At 41.5% G+C, this 23428-nt stretch overlaps 2 protein-coding genes across 11 annotated transcripts in view; one reads left to right on the top strand and one right to left on the bottom strand.

The window, feature by feature from the left end:
* fig4a (FIG4 phosphoinositide 5-phosphatase a) overlaps positions 1 to 4936 on the bottom strand; it is a 106201-nt gene extending 101265 nt beyond the window's left edge. Inside the window, exons 1-2 of one of the 8 annotated variants that reach the window (XM_041187847.1) lie at positions 4727 to 4936; positions 1722 to 1771 (exon numbers count right to left, since the gene is read on the bottom strand). The gene's annotated coding sequence lies outside the window, so the exon portion shown is untranslated. Of the gene's footprint in view, positions 1 to 1721; positions 1772 to 3923; positions 4296 to 4489; positions 4622 to 4647 lie in introns of those variants that run through there. The other 7 variants (XM_041187850.1, XM_041187849.1, XM_041187852.1 and 4 more) reach the window with 7 other exon arrangements.
* ak9 (adenylate kinase 9) overlaps positions 4633 to 23428 on the top strand; it is a 156772-nt gene continuing 137976 nt past the window's right edge. For all 3 annotated transcript variants that reach the window (XM_041187856.1, XM_041187857.1, XM_041187858.1), the window contains exons 1-4: positions 4633 to 4759; positions 17385 to 17516; positions 17794 to 17857; positions 17947 to 17999. In XM_041187856.1, the coding sequence (XP_041043790.1) occupies positions 4649 to 4759; positions 17385 to 17516; positions 17794 to 17857; positions 17947 to 17999 (360 nt within the window). In that variant the 5' untranslated portion in view covers positions 4633 to 4648. The remainder of the gene's footprint in view (positions 4760 to 17384; positions 17517 to 17793; positions 17858 to 17946; positions 18000 to 23428) is intronic.

Consider the following 23428-nt stretch of genomic DNA (forward strand, 5'->3'; position numbering starts at 1 on the left):
AGAAGTGCCAGGCAATGACCCCTTGATAATCAACAGCATTACCATTGCTGAATTCCCCCACCATCAACATCCTGGGGATTTTCATTGATCAGAAACTTAACTGGATCAGTCACACAAATATTCTGGCTACAAGAGCAAGTCAGAGGCTGGGAATTCTTCAAGAGATAACTCAAGTCATGACTCCCTGAAGCCTGTCCAACATTTACAAGGCCCAATTCAGGGGTGTGATGGAGTAATCTCCACTTGCTTGGATAAGTGTGGCTCCAACAGCACAAGTTGCTCAATATCATCCAGGACAAAGTAGCCAATTGATTTTCACCCCATCTATCACCTTAAATATTCACTCCCTCCATTGTCAACACACAGTGGCAGCAGTTTGTACTATCCACACCTGCTGAGTTTTTCCAGGTAATTCTGTTTTTGTTTTGTACTATCCACAAGATGCACTGCAGCAACTCACCAAGGCTTCTTCAACAGAAGCTTCCAAACCTGCAACCTCTATTCAGTAGAACAACAAGGGCAGCAGTCATATGGCAATACCACGACCTGCAAGTTCCTCTTCAGGTCACACATCACTGTCTTGGAACTATATCACTGTTCCAAACTTCCTTCTTAACAGGACTGTGGTTGTACTTACACCACGTGGACTGCAGCAGCTCACAGAATCAGAGTGCCCTTCGGCCCATCAAGTCTGCATCGACACGTGGGAAACACTTGACCTACTTACCTAATCCCATTTACCAGCACTTGGCCCATAGCCTTGAATGTTATGACATGCCAAGTGCTCATCCAGGTACTTTTTAATGTAATGGGTCATTTTCCAGAATCCAGCACAAATCTCTGTGGTACGCTCAAGAAGGTGACCACCACCTACTCAAAGGCAATTAGGGAGGGGCAATAAATGCTGACCTAGCCAGCAAAGCCCACATCCCATGAAATTATCTTTTTGTTAAATGTAATGGGTAATTTTCCAGGAAAAAAATTAGAAAAGATGATTAAGTCAGATGATAACACTTCACTTGGGTAGTATAGAGAGTGGGAGAAATATATTTTGATAAACATAAAAAGGGAGCACTTTGAACGGTCATAATTGTCCTACATGTATATTATACACTAATGGTTGGTAGCAAGTTGCAAAACAACATGATAACGCTAAAAGCCACAAGCACAAGAGCAAATTAAATTTACAACTTCAGAAAAGCTGTTAAAACTTTAGTAAAGATCCTGTGATTTTGAAATAGGTGATTCACTAGTGTGCACCTCACCTTGGAACAGGTATTATAACGTAAACTGCACGTCAGGAAACACCCGAGAAGAAACTTATGTTTATATTAGCAGGACTTACAACTTCAAAATATTCCAAAGGACTTCATAGCCAACAAAGTACTTGCTACTGTAAGTAGCATATCTTTTTATTTTCTGTTCAACTATGGATTAAAATTACAATGGCTTCAGGTTGAAAGACACACCCACTGTGACAGGATGAGAAATATATATACACAATGTTGCAGTCCTGGAACAGTGTGCCATGAAAGACATGATGGAAAGGGGTCCAGGACCAAGGGAGCTGCCCGACAACAGCATTTTAATTGGCTTCTGACCAGGTGACCAGGGCTTGTGTGAAGAGGAGGGTAGCTGAATAGCTCCTAGTTTGAAAGGAACATGACCTAAAACCTCTTTCTCCTGTGTGTGGAAGATTCCAGTAATTCCTTAATAGCTACCTGATTTTTTCTTCTCGTTATCTCTATAACTGTTCGCTCTCGGAAAACCCCTGACAAGAGACAAAGGGGAAAATCACTGTTAGAGAAATTGAAAGGCAAGTGCTCAAACAGTGAATTAAATACTGAAAGTGCTGGAAGACCACCTCATGTCACAAAGAACTGAAATGAATTTTGAAGACATCGATCAAAATCAACCCATTGAATCCTGTGCTCTGGAACTGGTAATATTTAACTGTTTTATCTCACCCTTAAAATCCATGTGTTCTGTGCATCTTATGTGTCTTGATTGTGTGTGTGTGTGTATACATAGGGATTTAAGAAGGAAGTAGAATTTAAGTTATAGCGTTAGTTTATATTTCTTTCTTTTGCCACTGGTTAATGACAGGTTGTTTACAAACCTGGTGCTTGTATTCTGTTAACCTAAATGCCCCAGTTCTACCTGTTAAATTTAGTGGTTTGGCCTTTCCACATTTGTCATGGCTTGGGGAATGGTGGGGAATGATATTACAGCGCACTATCCCCAGTGGGTCATGATACTACCTTAGGACACAAAACAATTTGAACACATCAAGGTCCCATAAGCAGCAAGGCAAAAGAAGCAACCGCGACACGAGAAAAAACTTGTCTAAAGAAATGTTTTAACGCAACAAATGGTTAGAATCTGGAATGACTGCCCAAGAGTGTGGTGGAGGCAGGTTCGATCAAGGTCTTAAAAAGGATAATTTGAATATTGCTGAAAAAAGACATTTTGTCAAAACTTTTCATCTTGCACTATTAGGACAATCACAAGAATACCAACGTCAGGGGAAGCAACAACTTTATACTGTATAAGAAGAGTGCTGATTGGTTGGCAAGTGGACTGATTGGTAGAGGTGTTGCCATGGAGAATGCACCAGTTAATGGTGACTGCCAGTTAACTGCCAAACATTATTTGAAATTTACTGAGTGAGTAGTCAAGGCATTGCCCTGAGGAATGAACCAATGAATAGCTATCACTTATTTTGTTTAGCCGAAACAGGCACAATGTGCGTACACGTTCTGTCTGCAAAGAACAGGGCCTTGTGTATTAATATATGTAGCTTCCAGTACACACAAATGTGCCACACTGAATCTTAAATTGGTTGTCGGCGTAATTCTTAGCACATACAGGATTACTTGACAAATGTTGTCCAATCGTAGAGTCACGCCTAATGCTGGACACTGTTTTGAGTTTTACAAGCACGGGCTGGTTGGGTACGGTCTGTATCTTGCTCATTGCGAACAACGGCTGAGACAAGCTGTTTGACATGATCTGCCAGTCTTTAGGATGTATGGTTACCTACCTAATATTAATTGGCACTGAACTTCAGAGACCACATTACTTATTTGTGTGACAGGCAGAATATCTTTTTGGCTTGACGGTAGCATCCTGTTAGTGGCAAATATCACTTGTGCTGCTACTGCATAGTAGCAGCATGAAATAGTTAGCTTAAGAAAACAGGGGCAGGAGTAAACCATAAGGCCCTTCAAACCTGCTCCACCATTCGATATGAGCATGGCCAATCTTCAGCCTCAACTTCACTTTCCCACCCCTTCCCCCTATCCCTTGATCCTCTGAGAACACCAAAAAAATGGTCTATCTCAGCCTTAAACATATTCAACGATGGAGCATCCACAACCCTCTGCAGCAGACAAATCCAAAGATTCACAGCCCTCAGTGAAGGAATTTGTCCTCGTTTCAGTCCAAAATGATTGGCCCCTTATCCTGAAACTGTGTCCCCTTGTTTTAGACTCCCCAGCCAGGGGAAACAACCTGTGTCCATCCTACCAAGCCCCTTAATCATCTTGAATGTTTTAATGCGATCAGTCACTCTTCTAAACTCCAGGGAATATAGGCCCAATTTACTCAGTTTCTCATCAGAGGGTAAACCTCTCATCGCAGGGACCAATCTCGTTTGCCTTCACTGTAGCCTCAAATGCAAGTACATCCTTAAATAATGGGAGACCAAAACTGCACACAGTACTTAAGGTGCGGTCTCAAAAAGCCCTACACAACTATCAAAACTTCCTTATGCTTGTGGTCCAGTCCACCGAAATAAAGATAAAAGCAAAAAACTGCGAATGCTGGAAATCCAAAACAAAAATACCTGGAAAAACTCAGCAGGTCTGACAGCATCTGCGGAGAGGAACACAAAATAAAAACCGAAATAAAGACCCTTTCACCTTCTAATTGCTTGCTAAGCCTGTATGCTAACTTGTGCGTCCCTTGCAACACCCAGGTCCCTCTGAACGTCAACATTTCCGGCCTTTTAAAAAAAATATTCAGCTTTCCTAATTTTAAGAGGAAAGTGAAGAGAAAGCGGAAATAATCTGACACTTCCCCGCATTATATTCTTACTGCCATCATTGTTATTAAAATGCTCAGAGGTGGAGCAAATAAAAGGCTGGAGTGCTAATGAAAGTTCCAGGAGTTCATGTCGCCGCTGCTGCTGCTCGAGCGCGGAGTTTGAACAGTCACGCGCTGCCAAATGGTCAACGGTTCAGGCCGGAGCCGCTCGAGCTTCAGTGAGAAGAGGAGGGGGGAGGAAGAAGGCCTCCTTCCTCTCGTCCTTATCCGCAGGAGCAAGAGGGGTGGAGAGAGAGAGAACCGCCCCCCAAAAAAAAACCGGTCATCGCCACCTGACACAACAAGGGAAACCTCTCGAATACCACCCACCCCCCGGCGAATAATAATTACTCAAATTTAACTGATATCCGAAACTGAAGAACCGTCACAGCCTCTCACTCACCCGCTTCTCCCAATCGAGATATATTATATTCAGCTGGCGGATAACGAGTTAATCCGTTAAGCTGTTTGCAGGAACAGAAATTGAAAACTAACCCGCCCCCCTCCGCGCGCGCGGAATTCGTCTTCAGGATACAGATAATAATCCGCGATACCACTCACAATGAAATCCACCAACATTTTATGGGGACACAGCCCCAGCATAAAGTCTGAAGCAGATGTTAACGAGGAACTATCCTACCTATGGATCGCCGAAGAGACAGATTTATGCCAGGTACGAAACGTGAATTCTCTTCCTCCTCTTTCGGGGCGAGAATTGCGTGAGCAATTTACCGAGAATAGAGAAGAAACGCTGCTCCTTGATACCGTTGACACGGTGAAAAGCGTGAGATAATCATTCCTACTAACGTGAACATTTTATTGAAAGAAGAATCGAAATAGCGGGGGTGGGGTGGGAGAGTGCACTTTGGGAGCTGTAGTCCAACCGCAGAACTACAATTCCCAGAGGACGCGATGCGGCGCAGCGCGTGCGCACATACCCATTTTCCTCACGCCCGCGCCAGTGTTTCCATAGCTACCCACTCAATCAGTGCAACGCTCGATTATGGAAAAGGTAATAACCATTAGAGAGAAGCTATAATTTACAAAGAAAAATCAGGACACGTAAAATATAATTGTAATGGTACTATTGCAAGGTTGAATGTTGCATGAATGCAATTTGGGGACAGTTAACTGTGCTATGCGTCAGCTCTTATTTAGCGAAAAGCTGAGGGCAAGTTTAAGGGACCAGATTTTTTTTCTGAATACTCGCGGAGTAGCGTAATGTGAACAGTGATGCATTGTTTGTATTTTGCACAACTGTTGAGAAAATATTAAGAAATATGTTCCTGGAGTTCTGGGTTTTTTAAACTGGGAATTTAGTTGGAAGAAAATATAGTATAAGATTTTGAAGTATTCTGCAAATTAAGCATTTTCATAATTTGCTAGCCAGTAACATCGAAGTAAAAGTTAGGAGTGAAAGAAGAACAAAAACTCTATCAAGTCCTAAAAAGTTGTGAACTTATGATTAATGTTGTCACCCATACATACGAACAAGGAGCAGGAGTTGGCCATTCGGCCTCTCGAGCCAGTTTCACCATTCATTAAGAACGTAGCTGAACTGATAGTAACCTCATATCTGTATCTACCTATCTGCGATAACCTGTGATCCCCTTGCTTAACAAGAATCTATCCACCCTGCTTCCATCACCTTTTTAGGAAGAGAATTCCAAAGACTCATGAGCCACTGAGAGAAAAAAATTCACCTCACCTCTCTTTTAAATGGGCGACCCCTTATTTTTAAACAGTGACCCCAAATTCTAGATTCTCCCACATGAGGAAACATCCTCTCCTCATCCACCCCGTCAAGACCCCTCAGGATCTTATATGTTTCAACCAAGTTGCCTCTTACTCTTCTAAACTTCAGCAGATACAAGCCTAGTCTGTCCAACCTTTCATCATAAGACAACCCGCAAATTCCAGGTATTAGTCTGGTAAACCTCTGAACTGCTTCCAATGCATTTACATCCTTCATTAAATAAGGTGATCAATACTGTACACAGTACACCAGGTGAGGTCGCACTAGTGCTCTGTATAATTGAAGCTTAACCTCCCTACTTTTGTATTCAATTCCTCTTGCAATAAATGATAATGTTATATTATGTTTCCTAATTACTTGCTGTACCTGCATACTAGCCTCTTGCGATTCATGCACTGAGACACCCAGATCCCTCTGCATCTCAAAGCTCTGCAATCTCTCACCATTTAGATATGCCTCACTTTTATTCTTCCTGCCAAAATGGACAATTTCACATTATACTCCATTTGCCAGATCTTTGCTCACTCACTTAACCTATCTATATCTTTTTGTAGCCTCGTCCCAACTATTCCTTCATCCAAGTCATGTATATAAATTGTAAAGAGTTGAGGTCCCAGCACTGATCCCTGTGATACACCACTCATTACATCTTGCCAACTTGATAAAGACTAATTTATGCCTACTCTTTGCTTCCTGTTAGCCAGCCAATCTTCTATCCATGCCAATATGTTAGCCCCTATACCATGAGCTTTTATTTTCTGCAGTAACCTTTGATGTGGCACTTTATCAAATGCCTTCAGGAAATCTAAGTACAATACATCCACCGGTTCCCCGTTATCCACAACACATTAAAGAACTTCCTTAAAGAACTCCAACAAGTTGGTTAAACATGATTTCTCTTCCACAAAACCATGTTGACTCTGCCTGATTGCCTTGAACTTATCCAAGTGCCCTGCCACAGCTTCTTTAATTAAAAACTTCTATCATCTTCCCTATGACAGATGTTAAGCTAACTGGCCTGTAGTTTCCAGTTTTCTGTCTCCCTCCCCTTTTGAATAATAGAGTTATATTTGCTATCTTCCAATCTAATGGGCCTTCCCTGAATCTAGGGAGTTTTGGAAAATTAAAAACCAATGCATCAGCAATCTCACCAACCACTTCTTTTAAGACCATGGGATGAAGTGCATCAGGATTGGGCACTTGTCAGCCCACAACTCCAATAATTTACTCTGTACCACTTCTCTGGTGATTGTAATTTTCCAAAGTTCCTCCCTCCCTTCCATTTCCTGATTTATAGCTGCTTCTGGGATGTTACTTGTATTCTTTATAGTAAAGACTGATGCAAAATACATGTTCAATTCATCTGCCATCACCATCTCCTTGTTTTCCATTATCAATTCTCCAGGCTCACTATATATAGGACCAATGCTCACTTTGTTAACATGTTCCTTTTTAAAATATTTATAGAAACTTACAATCTGTTTTTATATTTCTGGCTAACTTTCTCTCATACTCTACTTTTTCCCTCCTTATTAATCATTTATTATCATTATTCTTTGCAATTCCTTATATTCTGGCCAATCATCTGACATTCCACCTATCTTTGTGCAATTAAATGTTTTTTATTGAAGTCTGATACTATCTTTAACCTTTCTAGTTAATCACAGGTGGTGTGGACTTTTTCTTGCTCATTGGTATGTATCTATTCTGTGTATTCTGAAATACTCCCTTAAATGTTTGCGACTACATCTCTATTGAAGGCTTGGCCTAAATAGCCAAGTGGTTATGGTACTGGGCTTGTAACCCCAAGATCAAGAGTTCAAATCTCACCATGGCAAATTATGAAACAATGTAATTTCATCTGAATAGGAACAGATGGAAACGTGTTTATACTCGAAAGAGTTACACAAATTGTAGCAACAGCAGTTTTTAGGCTTGGCCTAAATAGCCAAGTGGCTATGGTACTGGGCTTGTAACCCCAAGATCAAGAGTTCAAATCTCACAATGGCAAACTATGAAACAATGTAACTTCATCTGAAACAGATGGAAACGTGTTTGTACTCGAAAGAGTTACATCTCTATTGACCTATCCCTTAACCTAATTTGCCAATTCATTTGAGCCAGCTCTGCTTTCCTGCCCTCACGATTGCCCTTATTTAAGTTTAAAAACATGGTCTCGGACCCACTTTTCTCTCCCTCGAACTGATTGTAAAATTCAATCATGTTATGGTTGCTGCAATCTAGGGGCGCCTTCACTATGAGATCATTATTTCATCCCATCTCGTTGCACAATATCAGGTCCAGTATAGCCTGCCCTCTGGTTGGCTGCAGAACATGCTGCTCTAAGAAACTATCCTGAAAACATGCTATGAACTCCTCATCCAGACTACCTTTGCCCATCTAACTTTTCCACTCAATATGTAGATTAAAATCTCCCACGATTATCACTGTGCCTTTCTGACAAGGCCCCATTATTTCTTCCTTTAAGCTCCATCCTATCATGTGACTTGCACACAACTCCCACAAGCGACTTCTTGCCTTTACCATTTTTCATCTCTACCCAAACCATTCCAACATCCTGGTTTTCTGAATTTAGGTCATCCCTCTAGTGGGAATGGATTTTTATTATATTTTGGAGTTTATTGTGTTATTCTGTAAAGAAAACTGGATGTCTGTATCTGTGTATGTGATTTAATTAAGCTGGGCAAGAGTTTGATAGGAGTCAGGTGGAGATTTGGAAACATGAAAAGGTTAGAGGTGTTAAGTTTGAGGTGGATGCAAATAGGTTAGATCTAACATTTGCTTTTTTTTTAGATAATTTAAAAGGTTGTTTGATTTCAAAGGGGAGTCAGAGGTACAAAGGAAAATGTTTGCATCTTGCAAGAGTCCATAGGTAAATATTAGTGGGGATAATATATTTTTAATGACCCAAAAGCAAAGACAAGATGGAAACATGAAAGATATTATATTTGGAAGGGTTTGAGTTTCAAAGGGATGTTAGAACAATGGGACTGAGATGATAAGGGAAAAAGGTATATTAGAGTTACTGTGGCTTTTAGTTATTGAGATGGAGAGATGGCTGTATATCTGTTGAGTTGGTTAGCTGTTAAGCTGGAGATGGCTGGCGCTGTTTGAACCATTGAGAAGTCTTGGGCTGCAAAAGCAGTTTTATTTTGAAGTGAATTCCACTGCAAAAGAGAAGAGAGTTAAGGTCCTATTTATTGAAGCTATAATAGTTTGCTGTGTGTAATATTGCTGAATTTCATATTTACATATCTTTTAGGGAGTGTTGCATGGAAGGTGTTTACTTCTGGGTTTGACCAAGTAAAGAGGTTTTGGGGAATGTTTTGTAAGACTAGCCTTAATTGTGTAACTGTAATCTTGAGTGCTTACGTTTTCTCTTATTTTTTGTTAATACAATTTTTACTTCTAATTTTTAAAAACCCAAAAGTTTTACTGGACGTCTTACAGCTGAGATTGGTACATCATCTTCTCGTTATCAGAATACAAAAACAAAAGGTTGTAGCCTGTAAGCCAAGTATCCCTCTGGGACTTGTTTTGTGCAGCAATTAACACCAGGGGCAGGATTTTCAGCTCGATGTGCGGGCGTGTGCCTGACATGCACGAGCATGAAATAGCGCGCAATGACGTTGGGTGAGCATCCTGACATCATTGCCCACTCGGGCAGTATTTCAGTCGGCGAGCGTGCGTGAAGTGGGCAGTGCGCTGCTGCCGTTTAAGAGGGCTATTAAACCCATTAGTCAGTTAATTAATTTGAATTTTTTGCTGTCTGAGGAACCTTATGTTGGCGGAACAAAAACAAAAATTGCTGGAAAAACTCAGCAGGTCTGACAATATCTGTGGAGAGAAAGACAGAGTTAACGTTTCGAGTCCATATGACTCTTCATCAGAACCAAAGAGAAGTCGAAATGTGATGAAATAGATACTGTTAAAGGGGGTGGCACAGGTGAAGCTGGATAGAAAGCCAGTGATAGGTGGAGGCAAAGGAGAGATTGCAGAAGATGTCATAAACAAAAGTTCGAAGGGTGTTGATGGTGGTGATACTGGCTAAAGGAGATGCTAATGGTGACATTAAGAGTAGAAAGTAGGGTGAGCAAATGACAGATGGCCCTAGTGGCGGTGGGGTGGGGGAGGGGATGGTGTGGGAAAAAAGATCGAAATAGGCTAAAAGGTGGGGATAAAACAATGAATGGAAATAAATTTTAAAAAAGAATAATCTAAATAATCTAAATTTATATATATAAATTTTAAAATAAATATTGAGAAAAGGGGATCAAAAAAGGGGTGAGGATGGAGGAGAGAGTTCATGGTCTAAAGTTGTTGAACTCGGTGTTAGGTCCGGAAGGCTATAAAGTGCCTAATTGGAAGATGAGATGCTATTCCTCCAGTTTGCGTTGAGCTTCACTGGAACATTGCAGCAGGCCAAGGACAGACATGTGGGCATGAGAGCAGGGTGGTGTGTTGAAATGGCAAGCGACAGGAAGGTCTGGGTCATGCTTGTGGACAGACCGAAGGCGTTCCGCAAAGTGGTCATCCAGTCTGTGTTTAGTCTCTCCAATGTAGAGGGCACATTGGGAGCAGCGAATACAGTGGACCAAATAGAGGGAAGTACAAGTGAAGCGCTGCATCACTTGAAAGGAGTGTTTGGGCCCTTGGATGGTGAGGAGGGGGGAAGTAAAGGGGCAGGTGTTGCGCCTTCTGCAATTGGATGGGCAGGTGCTGTGGGAGGGGATTGAGGTGTAGAGGGTGATGGAGGAGTGGACCAAGGTGTCCCGGAGGGAATGGTCCCTATGGAAAGGCTTTGGTGTTATCATTACCAGCCAAAAGTAAGATAAGGAGTGAGGTATTTTCAGAGTGGAAAGTGGGTAATTGATCATGAAGAGGGATTAAACCTTCTGTTACAATTTTTGGATAAGTTTTACAAAAAGGATGAGTTATTGGAAACACACGAAGCTTGGACGATCTCTGATAGGCTTAGGAATTCAGATGATCAGTCCATGGAAAGAAATATCATGGATTCTGATAAATGGTACAAGAGACTACAGAAATTTGAACATGAAATTCCAGAATCAGTATTGGCATTTAAATTACTAGACTGTGCTCGCATTTCCCATGTTGATAGTCTTTTAGTACTAACAGGAGTTCAGTTCTGGAGTCGTAAATGGTTGTAACCCTACCCAATTTGAGAGTTGGGACAAAAAGTGTGTCTGGATGGTGACCGTAGGTGTTTAAACCCAAAAAATGTAAGGGAAATCGGTGTTTTTGGTGTGATTCCCAGTATCATTACGCGATGAACTGCCCAAAGCGAAGGAATCGTGTTTTTGAAGTGAGCCACGAGACTGATGCATCTAAAACCGAAAATGATGATGGTGACTGCCATGATGGAATTGAATTGATCACTGAGAGTTTGAATCCAGTGATGAGTATCTTGATGGTAGATTCTGTCAACTGTGCAATTCTTGACATTGGTTGCACTTCCACGGTTTGTGGCATGCACTGGCTTGACTGCTATCTGGAGTCTCTCGATGAGGCGGAAGGCCAAGGAGTATGAAAGCTCTACTGCATAAGACCATTAGGAATACAGTTTAGACAAGGAGACATGGTATATTATGAAAGGGAAGGCCAGAAAGAGTGGAAAGGACCTGGCAAGTTAACAGGGAATGATGGGAAAGTAGTGGGAAAGTAGTAACTGTGCAACACAGCAATCAAACTGTTAGGGTACACTCTTCACGGAAAGAGTTAGAAAGTTGGAAGGAATTTGGGGTATATGCTGAAACACCTGACAGGGGACAGCCAGCTTTATCTCTCAGATGGATTTGTACAGAAAAGGCACTCCAAGACGGCACATATAAGGCCAAAGTGAGATTAGTAGCCCAAGACTTTGAAGATGGACTAGAAGATCAGGATGTCAGAGTGGACTTGCATACTGTGGGGAAAACGAGTTTGAAGATTTTTTTTAGCTATTTTGGCATCCTATTCCTGGGAGTGCAAATCAATTGATATAAAAAGCTGCGTTTTTACAGGGGGAGAAGTTTCAAAGGGAAGTTTTTTTGAAACCGCCCAAAGAAGCTGGGGATGTAGAAGAAAAGCTATGGAAATTGAACAAGTGTGTTTACAGGTTGAATGATGCATCAAGAGTATTGTATTTTTCCGTGAGATCTGTCCTGTTGAAAACAGGTTGCAGTTAGTTAAAGGCAGACTCCGCGATGTTCTACTGGGACCATAAGGAGAAACTAGCTGGAATCTTTATCATGCATGTTGATGATTTCCTGTGGGGAGGCTTTATAGGATTTGAACAATGGGTAATTGAGAAGATAAAGAAGGAATTCCAGGCTGGAAGTCAGGTTTCAGGGGCCTTTAAATACATAGGTTTAGACATTAAGCAGAGCAAGTTAGGAGTGACATTGAATCAACAATCTTATCTAGAAAATGTTAATCATATCCCAATAACTCGTGGTAGATCCTCACAAAAAGAGGATCCTGCTACCAAGGAAGAAACGGAACAGTTGAGAAGCTTGATTGGGCAGATGAACTGATTGTGCACTCAGACTAGGCCTGATGCTAACTATGATGTGTTGGAGCTGAGTACCATGATGAAACATGCTACAGTTGAGCACGTTCTGAGAGCAAATCAAACACTTAAATTCTGAGAGATGTGTGCTCAAGTTTCCAGCCTTGGGTGATCCAGAAGATACGAGATTGGCATAGGAAATATTGCTAAAAATGACCAATCTTCCGAATGAGTATTCCAGCACAGCAGGGTTTACTAAATTCTTGGTAGGAAAAAATGATAAATGTTTCCCACTGGCTTGGGAGGCCAAGAAAATAAAGGGTAGTGAAAAGCACCTTAGCTGCTGAAATGCTAGCCTTGGTAGAAGTATTAGATATGCGGGTTTACTTATCCAATATACTGACAGAAATATTATATAAGGGGCAATGTGGGAGATGTTTGCCCATAGAATGTTATGTTGATTATCAGTCTCTTTGGGACAACATTCATTCCACAAAAAGTGTCCCTGAAAAAAGGCTAAGAATAGATCTAGCCAGCTTAAAGGGATATTAGAGAGAAGAGAGATCTGAGATAAAATGGGTTGACACAAGTCACCAACTATCGGACTGTTTTACAAAAAGAAGTGCCTGCTCTAAGAAATTATTAAATGCGTTGGAAGAGGGCTGTCTTATAATGATGCAATGAAAAAAAAATTTTTTTTTGTTATATTATTGTTTATATATGTGATAAAAGAAGTTCAGGAATTATAGATGTGGAAATATGTGACATTATTTCCTTCTCTTTGTTTAAAAAAATGTTCTTAAGTTTTTTAGTTTTTTTTAGAAAAAGAGGGGAACCTGTTAATATGGCAATCACCTTGTTAAAACCAATTGCTAGTTAAACAGGTGATTGGCATTGATTATCCCATCTAAATAGAGTTAAGAAGATATAGCTGGAACACTTTGGGCGGACTTGGAAGTCAGTAGCAGTGAGGAGTTGTCTTGAAAATAAACCAGCTTAAACCAAAGGACCAGCCTGGATTAATTCTTCTACTATAACCACTTATTGTGAGTAACAGTGCTAACTTTTAACTCTGCCCCTTCTTAACCTCTATGCACAAACACACAAGACATACAAAACATGGTGAGATAAAACAGTTCAGTAGCACCAATCCAGAATATGGGATTAGATGGGTTGATTTTGATTGATGTCTTCCAAATTCCTTGCAGTACGTTGTAAATCACATGAGATGGTCTCTGAGCACTTTCAGTCTGTAGTTCACTGATTGAAAACTTGCTTTTCAATGTCTCTACTGGTGGTTTTCCCCTTTTCCTTTTGACATGGTTTTTCAGAGAGCAAGTTTGTGGATGATACAAAGTTAAACATGAATATGTGTTGTGAGGAAGATGTAAAGTGGCTACAGGAGGATTTGGACAGACTTAGTGAGTGGGCAAGAACATGGCACATGGAATATGATGTAGAAAAATATGAGGTTATCCACTTTGGTAGAAGGAACAGATGAGCAGAGTATTTCCTAAATAGTAAGAGATTAGAAACTGTACATGTGCAAAGGGACCTGGGTGTCCTTGTCTATAAGTCACTGAAAGCTAACATGCAGGTGCAGCAAGTAATTAGGAAGGCTAATGAAATGTTAGCCTTTATCGCAAGAGGATTTGAGTACAGGAGTAGTGAAGCTTTGCTTCAATTGTATAGAAGTTTGGTTAGACCGCACCTGGAGTACTGTGTGTAATTTTGGTCCCCTTACCTCAGAAAGAGTATTATTGCCATAATGGGAGTGCAATAAAGGTTCACCAGACTTGTTCTGGAGATGACGGGGCTGTCTTATGAAGAGAGATTGGGGAAACTGGGCTTGTATTCTCTCGAGTTTCGAAGAACGAGAGATGATCTCATTGAAACCTACAAAGTGCCCAAAGGAATAGACAGGGTAGATGCAGGTAAGATATTTCCACTGGTTGGGGAGTCTAGAACCAGGTGACACAAAATAAGGGAGGAGCCATTAGGACCGGGATGAGGAGAAATTTCTTTACTCAGGGTTGTGAATCTTTTTAGAATTCTCTACCCCAGCGGGCTGTGGAAGCTCAGTCATTGAGTATGTTTAAGGTAGAGATTGATAGATTTCTGATTACAATAACAAAGGGTTATGGGGATAGTGTGGGTAAAAGGGGTGTGGGATCAGTCATGATCATATTGAATGATGGAGTGGGCTCAATGGGCTGAATGGCCTTCTGCTGTTCCTAAGCTGGAAGAAGCTCTTCCATTCTATTAACATTCTAACCCATGTAGGGGTACTATTTGGACGTATGGCTGATGTAGATATAGATTTTACAATCAAGAGATTAAGCTACATAATTGCGTCAGGAGTAAAAGAGTGTATTATTGTGTTGTCTCCTTCACATAACTCTGCCTGATTCTTAGATATGTTACATGGCCTGTTCTGGGGACCACTGTCACACACGAGAGGTTGACTTCTCCACTTCTGCATCGAATTATTCATCTGCCATGCAGATTGTGCTGATGCAGTTTAAAGTTCCCCAGGAAAAAAAAAATTAAGTCAAGAATCTTTTGCATCAGATTTTTCACAAGATGTTTCTGAGTTCGATCAGGGTTGAAGTTCAAGTGCATGGATCCAAAAGGGCTTGAGAGCAACTTCAAGCATTATGGAGGTACTGGTGGATGGGGAGACGTTTGTTTCCCTCCATTCATTAGACTTCTCCGCGGGTGATCAGGCTGATCCTCATTTTCATCTTGGCAGCCACTTTCTTCAAGTGGTCATGGAAGATTAACATGTGGTCCAGCTACACTCTAAGATAGGCCAGAATGTGGTCAAGTCACACTGTATTGCTTCAAAGGGTGACTTTCAGGGTATGCTTGGCATTCTGTAATCAAAACGGACTGCACTGATTGTTTTGTGGGGGTTTGGCTTGACCTTCCGGAAATATTCCTCCATGGTTTTCAGCCCTCGTTCAAGATGAATTTAATGTTGTTGTGATGACTGCTTTCCGAGAACAACATCGTCCACGTATGCAAATTTTGCAACTTTGTTGGCGGCATGTTGCTGTTGTAGACATTGTGGAGTTTTGATGCAAGTACAAAACCTTGTGTCAGTCCGTTGTTGAGGAACTGGGATGTGCTGACTTTGTTATCCAAATTGGCATATAGCTGCTTGCTCTGCATCATCCAACGCAGAATAATCCTTGGGAACTTCAGCATCAGTCCTTCAATTCATACCATGGTGTAGGCTGTTGGCAGGCCTATAAAGGCTGCACTGGCCTTGGATTTATAATGGAATCCAACCTCTGTATTTTGCAAGGACAAAAATAAGGTTGGAGCAACTGCAATTAGAATTAGGCTGGAGTCCCATTTGTTCTTTGGGAATCACTAACTTGGCGAGTAGGCTGCTTTTCCATAGAATGATATGTTCCAGAAGTTTATAGATCATACACAGGAGTAATATTGGTCTGTAGCTTTCCAGGTTATTGGCTGGCTTGCCAGTTTGGTTACAGCGGTGACCATCACCTCCTGCCATACTTTTGGAATGTATCCGTATTCCATGGTATTGATGTACACCTTGGATTGGAGTTCCTTGGGACCTATTTGATGAAATTCTGGGGAATACCATCTCCCCCGACCACCTTCCCTTTCTTCATAGCAGCTAAATTGCTCTCCATCTGTCCTGATGGCGGTGGGGTCTTGTGGAGCGTTTGAGCTCATTGGCTCTTGTAGTTGATGATGGATCTCTTCTCACTGAGTATTTTCATCAAGCAATCCTTTTGTGTTGTCCACTAGTTTGGAGGCTTTTGAGTTGTGCTAGACTTTTGAGGTCTATTCTGATGGATTAGCAGCTCCCAAGATGTTCTAGGGACCAGGCATGGGGATGATCTTTTTGGTGGTGGAGCCATAAAGAGACCAGTGAACCTATAAAATTCCAGTATAGAGAAATTTTTTCACAGGTTACCTATTCCAGTCTCAATTGGATTTAGCCAAGTTTCACTGAGATTCGTTTCAACAGAGGGTTGGGGCTTTTGATGACGGCGTGAGTGATGATGGGCCTAGGTTAGCTATTGGGGAAAGTTGAGCAGTATTTTGCGGAATGCGTGAAGCAAGCTCCCATGTTGATTTTTGGAAATGATGATGGTGAGGTCCAGGTTGTAGTCGTGTTTCCAGCAAGCGGAATGGAAAGTTGCTCACTGTTTGGATAAATGACCAGTAACAAAATTTTCACGGGTATGCAGACCATAAGATCCTCACCACCTGCTGCATTTGTATAATAGCCCACATGGTGTGATGCCTGTTAAAGTCAACGATGTGTAGGGCTGAGATTGCTGCACTTGAGAACAATGGCTGTGGCCATTTCAAATTAGGGGCTTTGTGCACCTTAGAAATGTGCAGCTTCCCTAACTTGATGGCTTTGGTATAGGTTGTTTCTTCAGCTGGGGAGAAGGGATTGAAATCTGTGTAGCTTTCCTCATCTATAAGGCCAAACCATATTAGAGGTGGTAGTGGCTAGGTGTGAAGTTGTACCCATAGATATGGTGGCAGCTGGCCTTTTGGAAATGGAGAGGTGGGTTCTTGGAACATGAAGATGTCCTCATATCTTTAAGATGTTTGTGAGACATTTGCAGTTCACCAGCATAGTTCCTTAGTGTTGAGTTGGAGGAATCCTTGTTAGGTCTGTTGCTTGGCCCTAAAGGGCATCCTTATGGTGACTAGCGTTGATGTTCTGAAGACTGGTAAGTTGCCAGGTGGCCAGGTTGATGATATTGATCATGATCCCTCACTCACAGAATGAGCTGCATGACGGGTGCCATCTTCCACTTCAAACTCCTTTATGTCTCCTATGTCTTATAAAGTACAAGCTCGCTCATATTTCAGGTTTTGAAGACCAAAATGCTGTTTCTAAAATAGAAAATTGCAAGTATAAAGGCACATTTATAAGCATACAAATTATTTAATATTTAATCTTTTTTCTAAAACTTATTGATCCAACACAATTTCTGTATCTAACAATAGGTTGTTGACGATGTGGAAGCAGCAAAACATAAGAAGGAACAGCTGGCCTTTGCAGATCCATTTGATGAAGATGAAGTCGAGAGAAAGGTTTTGACAGCAAAACCCATGTGTTTCTTAATTGTGGGAAAGCCAGTAAGCAATTATAATTCTGTCAAACAGTATTGAGCAACACTTTAAAATGGATGTCCATGGCAAATTTAGTAATGTTATTTGCAATTAGGAAAGGGTATTACAACCAAATATTGTAGATATGTATGTAATTAAGTGATGTTTATTCCAATATTATTCAAGATACACATTATCAAATTTTTCTCTAAATTTAATAACGATTGCAGTCTGCAATAGCTTTAATAATCATAAATCAGTAAATCCTAAAATGATAACTGACAATTTTTAGCTTTTTTTGCAGTGTGTTGGGAAAAAAACTTTGGCTAAAAGCTTAGCAGACGCATGGAAGTCGATATTAGTGGAACGTAAGTATTAGATTGGATGTGGCTTTACAATAATATGTCTATTCTTTCAAAGTATTTGTTGTGATATATACTTGATGCTTTGATTTCAGCTCTGCAACTTATACAGGAGAACATTGATGGAAACACAGAAACTGGGCAAAAGGTAAAGAAATGCAGTTCTTAACCAGAATTGTAATAAGCCATACATTTCTTTGCAAGGAAATAGAGAACTCTTTTTTTATATATTGTAAGTTTAATTATTTAACAAGTTGATTGTTTCAAACACAAACTTCATATGAAGCTGGGGTGTATGGGTACATGAAACAGAATCACTGAGCCTCATTGTGGTTTAAAGTGGAAAGTAAAATTTGAATAATCTACATTTATTGTCAAACCAAAGATATTCACTATGATAGGTAATAACAATTGTTCAGTATTTTGCAAAGAGGTTATTCCTTCTCTCAAATATTGCTGTGGTTTGTGATTTTCATTGCTGACCTCTGTCTACGGAGCTCCATCAGAGTGGTAACTGTGTCAGTTCAATACTATTGCTCCAGACCTAAAGGAGAAATCAAAGACTGGCATTTTTAGTGTAAATACTGCCCTCATAGCAGTAGCCAAAGAAGATTTGGTTTTATTTAAAAAAAAAAAGTCTAAATTGCACAGCCTTTGTTTCTTTTTCGTTTGATAATTGAGTCCAGAGATGAGTCTGCAAAATCACATTGAAATTCCCATCTTTGCTAACCTTCTAGAGGTTTTGTGTCTTGTAATTCAGATAAATGAGCATACAAATTAGAAGCAGGAGTAAGACGTTCAGCCCTGAGATCCTGCTCTGCCATTTGATAAGATCATGGCTGATCTGATTGTGGCCTCAACTCTACTTTCCTGCCTACCCCCATACCCTTTGACTATCTTGGCGATCAAGAATCTATCTAACTTGGCCTTAAAAATATTCAATGACCCTGCCTCCGTTGCTGTCTGGGGAAGACAATTCCACAGACTAACTTTGTTTAAATATTTATTCAAGGGATGAGGGCATTGCTGGCTAGGCCAGCATTTATTGCCCATCCCTGATTGCCCCCGAGAAGCTGGTGGTGAGCTGTTGTCTTGAACCGCTGCAGTCATGTGGTGTAGGTACACCCACAGTGCTGTTAGGAAGGGAGTTCCAGGAGTTTGACTCAGTGACAAGTGAAGGAATGCAATATATTTCCAAGTCAGGATTGTGATGGAGAGTATTCCATCACAATCCTGACTTGTGCCTTGTAGATGGTGGACAAGCTTTGGGGAGTCAGGAGGTGAGTTATTCACCTTAGAATTCCTAGCCTTTGACCTATTCTGATAGCCACAGTATGTATATAGCTAGTCCAGTTCAGTTTCTATTCAATGGTAACCCCTAGGATGTTGATAGTGGGGGAATTCAGTGATGGCAATGCCATTGAATGTCAAGGGCGATGGTTAGATTCTCTCTTTTTGGAGATGGTCAATGCCTGGCACTTGTGTGACATAAATGTTATTTGCCAATTGTTAGACTATGTCTGAATACAGCCCAGTCTTGTTGCATTTGTATGTGAGTTGCTCAATGCACGATGGTAAGAAGGTCATTGATGAAGCACTGAAGATGGTTGGGCCTAGGACACTGCCCTAAGGCACTCCTGCAGTGATGTCCTGGAACTGAGGTGATTCCAACAACCACCCTTCCTTTATGCTAGCTTTGACTCCAACCAGTGGAGTGTTTCCTCCTGATTTCCATTCAACTCCAGTTTTGCTAGGGCTCCTTGATGCAACACTCAATCAAATGCTGCCTTGATGTCAAGAGCTGTCACTCTCAACTCACCTCGGGAGTTCAGCTGTTTTGTCCATGTTTAAACCAAGGCTGTAATGAGACAGGAGTTGAACGACTGTGGCAGAATCCAAACTGAGCATCAGTGAGTAGGTTATTGCTAAGCAAGTGTCGCTTGTTAGCATGGTTGATGATCCCTTCCATTACTTTACTGATGATTAGGTGTAGACTTGGGGCAGTAATTGGCTGGGTTGGATTTATCCTGCTTTTTGGGTACAGGACATACTTGGACAATTTTTCACAGTGCCAGGTAGATGCCAATGTTGTAGTTGTACTGGAACAGCTTGGCTAGGGGCATGGCCTGTCCTGGAGCATGTCTTCAGTACTATTGCCGGAATATTGTTAGGGCCCATAGCCTTTGTTGTATCCAGTGCCTTCAGCCGTTTCTTGATATCATGTGGAGTGAATTGAATTGGCTGAAGACCGGCATCTGTGATGTTAGGGGACTCCGGAGGAGGCCAAGATGGATCATTCACTCGACACTTCTGGCTGAAGATTGTTGCGAATGCTTCTTTTGCACTGATGTTCTGTGCTCCACCGTCATTGAGTATGGAGATATTTGTGGAGCCTCCAGTGAGTTGTTTAATTGTCAACCATCATTTACGACTGGATGTGCAGGACTGTAGAGCTTGGATTTGATCTGTTGGTTGTGGAATCGCTTAGCTCTGACTATCACTTGCTGCTTATGCTGTTTGGTACACAAGTAGCCCTGTGTTGTAGCTTCACAGGTTGATTTTTTTATTTTTAGTTATGCAAGCCTGCACTCTCTTTGAACCAGGGTTGATCCCCTGGCTTGGTTTTAATGGTAGAGCGGGGTATATGCCAGGCCATGAGGTTACAGATTGTGTTCCAGTACAATTTTGCTGCTTATGGCCCACAGCACCTCACGGATGCCGAGTTTTGGTTTGCTTGATCTGTTTGGAATCGATCCCATTTAGCACGGTGGTAGTACCATGTAACACAATGGAGGGAATCCTCAATGTGAAGACAGGAATTCGTCTCCATAAGGACTGTGCAATGGTCACTCCTACCAACTGTCATGGGCGGATGCATCTGCAGCAGGCAGGTTGATAAGGATGAAGTCAAGTATGTTTTTCCCTCTTGTTGGTTCCCTCACCACCTGCTGAAGACCCAGTCTAGCAGCTATGTCATTTAGGACTCGGCCAGCTCAGTCTGTAGTGGTGCTACCGAGCCACTCTTGGTGATGGACTTTGAAGTCCACCACCCAGAGTACATTCTGTGCCCACGCCAGCCTCAGTGCTTCCTCCAAACAGCGTTCAATATGGAGGAGCACTGATTCATCAGCTGAGGGAGGGCGGTACATGGTAATCAGCATGAAGTTTCCTTGCCCATATTTGACCTGATGCCATGAGACTTCATGGGGTCCAGAGTTGATGTTGAGGACTCCCAGGGCAACTTCCTCCTGACTTGATACTACTGTGCTGCCTCCTCTGCTGGGTCTGTCCAGATGGTGGGACAGGACATACCCAGGGGTGGCGATTGGTGTTTGGGACATTATCTGTAAGGTTTGATTCTGTGTATGACTGTGTCAGGCTGTTGTTTAACCTGTCTGAGACAGCTCTCCCAATTTTGGCACTAGTCCCCAGATGTTAGAAAGGAGGACTTTGCAAGGTTGACAGGGGCTGAGTTTGCTGTTGTCATTCCTGGTGCCTAGGTCAATGCTGAATGGTCCATACGGTTTGATTCCTTTTAGATTTTGAAGTGGTTTGATACAACTGAGTGTCTTGTTAAGCCATTTCAGAGGGCAGTTAAGAGTCAACCACATTACTGTGGGGTCTGAAGTCACATGTGAGCCAGACCAGGTATGGACAACAGATTTCCTTCCCTAAAGGACATTGTCATAAAAACCCATCTGGTTCACCAATCAATAATGGTTCCATGGTCATCATCAGACTTTTAATTCCAGATTTTATTGAATTCAAATTTCACCAACTGCCATGGTGGGATTCAAAGCCGGCCCCCCAGGGCATTACCGTGGGTCTCTGGATTACTGGTCCAGTGACAATACCATGTGTTCATCCTCTCTCCGCTGAGAGAAAAAAATTCTCCTCATCTCTGTCTCATGTGGAAGATTCCTTATTTTTAAAGTGTCCCATAAATCTAGTCTCTCCCATAAAGGGAAACATCCTCTCAGTATCCATCCTGTCAAGTCCCCTTAGGATCTTTTGTTTCAATAAGATCACCCCTCAGCCTTAAACTCAAATGGATACAGGTCCAATGTGACAAACCTTTCTTCATAAGACAACCCTTTCATCCCAGGAATCAGTTGAGTGAACGTTCTCAGAACTGCTTTTAATGTAATTCTATCCATCCTTAAGTAAGGAAACCAGAATTATATATAGCACCTCAGATGTCTCACCCAACGCTCTGTACAACTGTTGTAAAACACCCCCGCTTTAATATTACATTCTGTTTTCAATAAACACCAACATTCCATTTGCCTTCCTCATCTCTTGTGGTATTTGCATACTAACTTTTTGTGATGTACCTGGCCATCCAAATCCCTCTGTATCACAGTTCTGCAATCTCTCAACTTTAGTAGTATACAGCTTTTTTATTCTTCAGCTAAAGTGAAAAAGTTCACATTTTCCCACACTATACTCCGTCAATTTTTTGCATACTCACTTGAGTCTGCAAAGGAATATATATAGTTATCAAAACAAAAATACATGGAAAAACTCAGCAAGTCTGACACCATCTGCAGAGAGGAAGACAGTTAATGTTTCAAGTCCGTATGACTCTTCATCAGAAATGAGGGAATATAGAAATGAGGTGAAATATAAGCTGTATAAGGAGGGGTGGGGCAGGTGGAGCTGGATAGAGGGCCAGTTATAGGTGGAGGCAAAGGAGAGATTGCCAAAGATGTCATAGACAAAAGGATAAAGGGGTGTTAACGTCTGTGATATTAGCTAAGAAATGTGCAAATGGTGACATTAAGGGTAGAAAGCAGGAAGAGCAAGTAACGGATAGCAATTTAGTCTACTGCATTCAGTATGTCCGCAAGCATGACCTAGACCTCCCTGTCGCATGCCATTTTAACACACCACTCTGCTCTCATGCCCATATGTCCGTCCTTGGCCTGCTGAAATGTTCCTGTGAAGCTCAACGCAAACTGGAGGAACAGCACCTCATCTTCTGACTAGGCACTTTGCAGCCCTCCGGACTTGATCTGAAGTTGTTGAACTCCATGTTATGAACTCTTTCCTCCATCCTTACCCCCTTTCCGATCCCCCTTTTTCCAGTAATTTATATTTTTTAAAGATATTTTTCTTTTCCCACCTATTTCCATTATTTTTAAATGTATTTCCATCCATTGTTTCATCTCCACCTTTTAGCCTATTTCGATCCCTTCCCACTCCCCACTAGAGCTATCTGTTACTTGCTTGTCCTGCGTTCTACCTTTAATGTCACCATTAGCACATTTCTTGGCTAACATCACCGCCGTTAACACCCCTTTGTCATTTTGTCTATGACATCTTTGGCAATCTCTCCTTTTGCCTCCACCTATCACTGGCCCTCTATCCAGATCCATCTGTCCCACCCCCCTTAAACAGCCTATATTTCAGCTCAGTTCTGATAAAAAGTCATACGGACTCTAAACGTTAACTGTATTCCTCTCCGCAGATGCTGTCAGACCTGCTGAGTTTTTCTAGGTAGTTTTGTTGTTGTTTCAGATTTCCAGTATCAGCAGTATTTTGCTGATCCCTTCATCCAAGTCATTGATGTAGATT

This window comes from Carcharodon carcharias, chromosome 5 (assembly GCF_017639515.1).
Source record: "Carcharodon carcharias isolate sCarCar2 chromosome 5, sCarCar2.pri, whole genome shotgun sequence".
Classification (NCBI taxonomy): domain Eukaryota; kingdom Metazoa; phylum Chordata; class Chondrichthyes; order Lamniformes; family Lamnidae; genus Carcharodon; species Carcharodon carcharias.